The 8,854-nt window shown below is 30.7% G+C and overlaps 1 protein-coding gene across 1 annotated transcript; it reads right to left on the reverse strand.

Moving 5' to 3' along the window:
- Positions 1-1,735: 1,735 nt before the first annotated feature.
- On the reverse strand, positions 1,736-8,854 carry LOC139502524 (uncharacterized). Its single transcript, XM_071292014.1, has 4 exons — positions 8,525-8,854; positions 4,443-4,573; positions 3,740-3,809; positions 1,736-2,932 (listed from the first exon to the last, which is right to left on the reverse strand). Exons 1-4 carry the CDS (start codon positions 8,615-8,617, stop codon positions 2,906-2,908), a joined length of 321 nt encoding a protein of 106 aa, XP_071148115.1. The 5' UTR covers positions 8,618-8,854; the 3' UTR covers positions 1,736-2,905.

Genomic DNA, 8,854 nt, shown 5'->3' on the forward strand with positions numbered 1-8,854 from the left:
TATGAAACTTCTGCGCAATGCTAATTACCACAAAACACAGAATTTGGTGGCGTCACTATTACCATTCAAGATTGATGCCCCTTGCAAATGGAAAATTTCTTGATTTTTGTTGAGTCTCAACTTTTGTCACTGAAATAGGGATTGTAATCAAGCAGCGGATACGGTTGTGGCATTTAAGCTAACTTCCTAAAAGCTTTATATTTTAGAAGGTGGAAGACCTGGATGCTTCATACTTTATATGTTGAGGCCTCATGTTACACAGTTTCCATTTGTCATATGTCCATTGTCCTTTTTCATGGTTTAGTGACTACTTGAAAAAAGTTAAGATTTTATGTTATGTTAATTTCTCCCTTATTATGTGTAATAGGATAACAATATTTGGAATGTGCATACTTTGTAAGGTCAGACAGTTATTAGTTGACCTCAACCTTCATAGATCAGTGTACAAGGTTAAGTTCTGGTGGTAAAGTCCATATCTCAGATACTATAAGCAATAGGTCTAGTATATTCGGTATATTGAAGGAATGTAAGGTGTGCATGTCCAACTGTCAGGTGTCATCTGACCTTGACCTCATTTTCATTGTTCAGTGGTCAAAGTTTTTGAGTTTTGGTCTTTTTTTCTAATTCTATATGCAATAGGTCAACTATATTTGATGTATTGAAATATGTTATGATGTGCATGTCAAGTCTTGCAGTTTTCATTTGACCTTAACCTCATGTTCACATTTCATTGCTCAGTGTTTAGTTGTTTTTTGGTCTGTTTTTCTTAAACATAAGAAATAGGTCAACTATATCAGTTGCTTGTAAGAATTGTAAGCTGTATGTATCTGTCTGGCATGGTTCATCTGACCTTGACCTCATTTTAATGGTTCATTGATTAATGCTAAGTTTTCTTAGAAATTATAAGCAATAGGTCAATCATTGTTAGTGTATTGAATGATTGTAAAGTGAACATGTATTTCTTGTTTGGTTTATATGGCCTTGGCCTCATATTCTTTGTTCATGTTAAGTTTATGTGATAGTTGTAGTAAAGCTTTGTATTTAGGACTATCAACATAATATCAATGATTAGTAAAGGTGGGACATTTCAGCATGCCACTCTTGTTACGATTGTTCTCTAATGTAAGTTTGGCCCAACTGAATGTAATGAAACATATACACTCTGCTAATTATCTTGAAAATCGGATCAAATACAAATATGGGTAGCATCACGTTTACAGTTCTTGAGTTATATCTATTTAAAGCATTATAAGCGGGGGCATCATCTGTGATACTTTCAGCAACATTTTGTACCGGTATATCCTGGAGTAGAGTTTTTATGGTTGGTTGAAGCCATTACAGCCAGAGTAGAGGGGGATTTGGAGGGGTCCTGATCCCCAAATTTGGGGCTGAAAAACAGGAAATCCCAACGTCCCGAAGTAATAAAAAATAAAATCCAAACATCCCGATATTCAAAAAAAGAAATTCAGGATCTCGAAAGGGTCAATCCCGCAATCCCGAGCTTAAAAACACCTGATCCAGACGCCCCGATAAAGGTCCTGACCCACTGAGAGTACCAGAGAGAAAAATACCTTCTGTAGGGAAACCAGTTATTCTTAACATATCTTGAACAAAAAATAGCATGGGCTTTAAATTAAACCGGCAACCTAAGTGTTAACAGGCAAGTTACAACTGTAGATCAACTTCTTAGATCATGAGGACTCTGTTAAAATCAAAGAGTAATGAACAGAATAAATAGATTGTAAAAAGTTTTTATTCAAGCAAAACTTGAGCAAACAAAACAAGCAAAATGTATTGCATAGAGTACCTTAATCACAACATCACACTATATAAATATCAAATACATCGCAATAAATCATAACATTATCTTTCTTTATGGACACACAGATTTTGATAAACATTAATGTGGCCTAAATTATTTTTTCTTGTTACCAATTTGTTTGAAAATATTTTAAGCCAAAAAATCTCATGATAGTGCTAAAATGGCTAAAACTAATAATTAAGGTTTGATTCAGATCGAATATTTATTTAGAATGACACAGCACGATAAAACTCTCAAACTTGATAAATTAATTTACATGCAACCTCTCTTTCATCAGACAAAACAATGCATGTGACTTTCTTTTTTATTTTATTTTTTACATTTTACTCTTTTTTTTTCAAAGAAAAGAAATAACGTATTGAGGATTTTTATGATAATACAAAGAGTGATTAAAAAGCCATGGAAATTTCCTATTGAGTTTAACAGAAATGTGCATATACAATAATTCACAATTAAAAACACACAATTACATTTATATACACAATATAATGTATTTTAAGTACAATACATGGTTTATCTCCCTTTAATGATCAAAACATGAATTTATTATTTCTCATATTGTTTTGAGGGAGAGGGTGATTTTTAAAGATCAAGTTTTTCAAAGGCATGTAATGTTCTTAAAAATTACCATAATACTGGTGCAAATTTAATACTGAATGTAAAAAAATACAAGTTAACAATCAGGAGTGTATAAATAGGAATCTGAATATAAATAAGACATGAAAATGAGACACAATACAAAAAAAACAATGTGTTTACTGGTGCAATTACAAAACTTTTAACAGGGAAGAAACATATTGTTCCTTTATTATATAAATACATGTATAACACTTTTCTTTAAAAATTTACCAAATTTTAAAATATTGCTTTTTTTACCAGCATTTTTCATAATTGAATGGAAGAAAATCTTATTAACCTGTCATTAAGCTCTGTTTATTTATAATTTGAGATGATACATATATATGTTCTTTTTAAAACAGTAATATGTTGAACAAAATTTTGAAACTGTCTTGTAAACTGGTTTTGATTTTTCTCCTGTGAGACAAAAGATTTAAGAGCTGATTCCACATTCTATAGCTATCTTCACCATTGGCTTATATAATCCTTAGACTGAAAATGAAAAAGACAATTTAATCAAACAATGTTGTTAAATTTTGTATATGAATTAAGGCTTTTTTCATCTGGATAGACATTTGTATAAGAATAATGGTGAAAATTCCCAAATTGTTACTGTAAATATAAAAATTATTGCATGCATTTATTATTGCGATTTTATCATTTTAGACTATAATGTGATTTTAATTTTTGCGAGATGAAAAAAAATCATGTTTAATTCATATAAAATGTTTCAAAATGTGAGTTTAAATTATTGCGGTTATAACCCTGTCGCATTTTTCGCAATAATAAAAACATTGTAATAATTTCTTAATTTACAGTATTATTTTTTAGTTTTGTGTTAGTTTGCTGTCTAATTGACACATACTCCAAAACATTTTTTTTTTATCCATTAATGTCTTAAGTTTTGGAATTTTTCCACACTTTAAATGTAAAACTACTGATTGAACCCTCACAAATGTATGACTAATTTCTATATTATCAAGGGATTTTTTCCTACAATCACACTTCTAATAGTGATTGATTAATTGATTGTTTAATGCCACATTCATTGCTATATCTTGGCAAGTTTTTGTTGTGGGAGCTTGAGTAACCACAAAACTAAAATGTCAGCAGAAAAACTGCCAATCTTTGTCAATTAAGAACTCACAATCTCTGTGTTGACAGGGTAGTAATAACTATTGATGGACTACTTAAATCAATTAACCATAGAGCCTCCACCCCCCTCAACAATTCAAACCAACCAACCACATAATATAAACCAAAATGTTTTTGGTGCAGACTGGTTCCCTGTATACTTACACTATATCTGTTATTCAGTTTGGCAGAATATTCATATAATTGTTGTCTACGTGCTTCTTCTCTTCTTTTCCTAGGAAAGAAAATAGTACACCAATTAAAACAAACATCTAATGGAGGAATGTTTGCTATTATGATTGAAAATAGAGTAAAAGAACTTGCTAGAGCAACCTAAAATAACTAAATATTCATCTTCAAGAGCAACTTTCACTTAACAGTCTTTAAATGTCTGACAAGTGTATACATAAATTAATATCAACTCTAAATCTTTTCATGATTGTTATTCAGATTGTTTAATATGAGGGGGGATAGGACCTTTATGGGGATTCCGGGATTGGGTGTTTTTAAGCTCTGGATTTCGTGATTAGCCCATTTCGGGATCCGGGAATCCTTTGTTTCGGATTTCGTGATGTCAGAATTTACTTTATTTAAATTCGGGACCTCAGGATTTTGTTTTTTTTAAGCCCAGGATTTCGGGATCAGGACCCCTCCTATCCCCCCTCTAATATGGCTTCAAAATCATCTGGTGGATGGTAGCCAATGAGAAATAATCAAGCCTTCATTGTTTACATTGTGTATTGTGATTTGCATTGTGTCCAGTGTTCATCGAAGAAACAGAACATACTGAACTAAAAAATAAATGTGGATCTTGATCACAGAAAAAAATGCAAAATATTATTAATGCAAGGGAGGTTACTGTACTTACTTGTCTATAGATTGTGGGTCATGACCTGCGGGTTCATCAGGTGGACTACCACACTTTCTGTAATGTTCTACTTGTAAATCATAGCTGTTATCCTGTGTGTTATATCTATTCTCATTATTGGCAAGGGTTTCCTAAAAAATAAAATTACAACAAATGTGTAATTCAGAATTTTTTAAATATACTGTTACTATATGTGACTATGTCGTTAGGTTACAACATTGGAACCTACAAAAACTAAATAAAACTTTTTTTTAAAGATTAATTTTTGGAAAGTTTTGAAGGGTTTCTTTATCAACTCAATTTTCAAACAGTTACAGACTTTGCATGGAGATATGGTTTCAACCCAAAATAAGTTAACAGATAGATGTAATTAATATTAATCTGTTTCCATAAGGTTTAGTTATATCGGAAAAGTACAAATAGTGCAGGATAAAATTAAGAATGGACTAATTGGGATGTGTCAAAGAGACAACCCTGGGCAACCAAAAAGCAAAATTAAACAGCCAGAGACCACCAATGGGGCCTCAACACAGCGACGAAAATCTTGCATTCAAGAAATCAAGGGTGCTTCAGCCCCTAAACTAAAATATGTACAAGTGCAGTGAAATGGACGTCATAAACTCAAAAAATATATATATATATATATATATATGAACTATTTTTTTTTTAAATATACAAGACTAACAAAGGCAAAAGGCATCTAACTTTGGATAGATGCAAAAATGTGACAGGCTTTTATTTGGCATTTGACCAAAAATATCTCATAAATTTTTAAGCGAACAAATTTAAATTTGCATTTTTTCAATACATAATATGAAACAGATTTGAACACATATGAAAATAATATATGAAAAGTTCACAGTTAACATAATTGATCTACATTGTATCACTTCAAGTGTTATTCAATACAAGACAATAAAAGGAAGTTTAATTTCGATTTCAAATTTAAGATCAAAATTTAATGTTCCATTAACTTGATAAAGACATAAAAGTTCTATACAACAAAATTAAATGGAAAAAGAAGTGTCAAATTAAAAATTTAATGTTTGAAAAAGGCATTGTTTGTTAAGCTTTTAATGTGTTCTATTAACTTTCATACCTTTAAAAAATTCTACTGCAATAAAAGGTTAATGCTTTCATATCGACTATTTTGTATTGAAGACTCAATTGAAATTCATATTGAAAGTACCATATATTAGTTATTTAGTTTCTCTTCAATTATATCATTATAAACACAAACTTTAATAATAATAAATAAAAGAAAACAATTCAAGAGGAGAGACATATGACTACAATATTTAATTAATAATTAACCTCTTTAGTATATTTCATTTATATTTTTAATATTGCTAAAAAAAAACACCAAAAAATCAAAAAAATTATCAAAGACATTTATACTATTTTATATATATGTCTCTGGAATTATTGCAGGGCAAATTCTTAATTACTTCAAAATTAAATTAGTATCTACATGTAAAAATCTAGGATATTACTAGTATTATCAAAATTACATGGATATCATATTTATTAAAATGCCCCCATAAACAATGATAAAGCACATTTATAAATGAGCCTTAGAACATGCATAGAAACATAAATAATATAAACAGTCACTCTGACATAAATTATTTAAGTCAATCAGGAAATATTCATAAAAGATAATAAACCAATGCTACATTGTGTAGGTAAAGAATTTGTCACTGTCATTTTATAGAATTTGGAACAATTGAACATAATTAATTAAACACCTGTCAGATTTTTAATCTCAATGAACAAAAAAAAATATGTTGATTTTTTAGTGTAACTGTGAGTATGATAAACATGATAAAGAAAGAATGTTCATATAGACATGAATATGCATGTCTCTAGTGAAAAACATTAAATAAAACATGTAAAACACATACATTGACATATGTCATGTAATTTTTGTGTCAATCTGTTGATTTAATTAAAACAACATGTTTATTCATGTATAATTGAAGTATCAATTTATTGAACCTGACATTGTTGTATAAATTCAAAATTGGTTGATTTTTTTGTTGCTTATAATGTCCAGTGACAAATATTTCATGCATGTATAGGACGAGAACAAATAAACAATACATCCAATAAATAGGTCCATTTAAAATAGCAGTCATCCATGGCCAGGATAAGGCAAATTAAAAAGTAGAAAAATTTGGACTGCCACAGGAAATTGACGCTGGTATAATTTGGATTATATATAGTGTCAGAAATTGGTGTTTATAGGAGCACAAACATTTATTTTAGATTATATATATATATATGTTAACCCAACCTGAATCCAGACTTTAAGCTCAAAATAATTTCCTTTTATGAACATACATGTCATGCATGTAATGAGTGAAATTTAAAAAACTTTTAAAGTAAAAATAAAAACTTCCTTTAAAATTAAAAACTCTTACTTTTAAAATAAAAATGACTCATAAAAGATAATAAATAAAGAAAATAACCTACTTGTGTCAAATTATGGATTTAATCATTATGCTAATAAATTATTTAAATCTAATCTTCTCTGTTGGTTATATATAAACCTAATACAATATTTACATTCCTTTGGCTGACATGGCTGAGAAGTGTTTGAACATCAATAAATATTTATAGGAGTTATTAAAATGTTGGACAGATCATAACATTACAACAGAAATTTGACCAATACATGGTACATTTATACATTTAACAGAATTAATTTTTCTATTAAAAAAATTCTTTAGACATGTTAGATAAATTTTCACTTAATCTGTCAATGATATCGATGAACATAATGAAGTCACTAAAATTCCCATTTTTCCTACACTTATAAAATAGTAAAAACCTTACAAAAATACTTCTTCAACTTGGACATACACAGTACATTTGTAACTTCTAATATGTCTCATTTAGTAGCAAATGACTTTACACCAGCACTAAAATATTGGGGATGTTACCTGCAGTGGTCCATTTTACTCACATTTGTTCGTTCAATCTTGTTTATTGCGTTTTTTATTAACCCCAATTTATCAATACACCTTATGGTATTTGGAGATCTGTCCTGTTTGACCGTAGAATCTGTCCCGCTTGAATTTTTGTCATCATACAACAATCACTTTTCCATTGTGGCGTCAGACATGTCAGATATTATCAATTTTGATATTATAGGAACTTTTGTGATGTACCCGCCTGTTATGGCAGACAAATTATAGCGATAAAAGGTGAATTAAGTTTATCAAATATATTTCAACCCATACATGGGGGTCTCATTGGGGGGTTCCGATCCGGGATCCCGCTTACTGTTTTGTCAGATTCCTGTATCCCGCTTATACTATGTACATAAGCAATTCTATTTTTTTGTCATTTCCTGGGTCCCGCTAGACCTCATTTCCCGTTTTCATGACACAATAATTTGACTTTCACGTTTCACGCTTACAAAAAATCGGCAATCCCGCGTCACACAGCTTAGACCCCAATGAGACCCACATACATGTATAAAATGGGAACAATATGAGTACTGTAATCAGATACAAAACTTGATTATTAAAATTCTTATGCTTCTCTATAATTTTTTTATAAAATCACCAAAAGAAACAGCATGGTAAAAGACTTTTATAACCTGTAATGTTTTGTGGGTCTTACAATAGGGCTCTTCACGGTTAGTTCGGCCATATTGGATAGGGGGCAGATTTTTTGGAAGGAGGTGGAAATGGTATGAAAGTGTGGGAAATCCTATGTGTGTTTCCAAGCAACAGCTCTGTTTTAATGATGTTTTCCCGTATTTTTCACACCATTTTTACCTCTATTATGAAAATCTGCCCCCTATCCAATGTGGCCGAACTAACCGTGAAGAGCCCTATTATCTCCCAAAACAAAAAATTCCATGTAGACAAAGGCTCAAAGCATAATCATGAGATCATCTAAAGTGCAAAGCACCTACCCCAAATACTTATTTAAAATCTCTCTATCAGATGAAGATATTTTTGATCTCTCAGAGTTGGAGATTTAAATGTACAGTGTAAACTACAAATGTTGAAGTTTTGATTAGACTAGGGGTCATGTAAATTCTCCCTACATCTTTTCTGTTTACTGACCTTTATATAATCTGTCTGTATATATGCCATTCTATCTGCCCTCTGTTGTCGTCTTCTTGCTTCGTTATGTTCGGCTATTCCTGATGCTGCCATTTTTAAACTTGTAGTAAAATAAATATATGGCGGGAAATTAAATTCCAATGTTTATCAGCCAAAATTTGTCCTTTCGAATTATTTTTACCAAGAAAACGTTTCTTCTTCACCACCGATTCACAAATGGATTGAAGGATATTTGGCCGAGTGACAGGTGTGTTGGTGAAAGAAAGTAAATCGATCGATTGCACAGTGTGAATCCGTTGCCTAGCACGCTAAATTTGACCTTGTGACCTC

This window comes from Mytilus edulis, chromosome 14 (genome assembly GCF_963676685.1).
Source record: "Mytilus edulis chromosome 14, xbMytEdul2.2, whole genome shotgun sequence".
Lineage (NCBI taxonomy): Eukaryota > Metazoa > Mollusca > Bivalvia > Mytilida > Mytilidae > Mytilus > Mytilus edulis.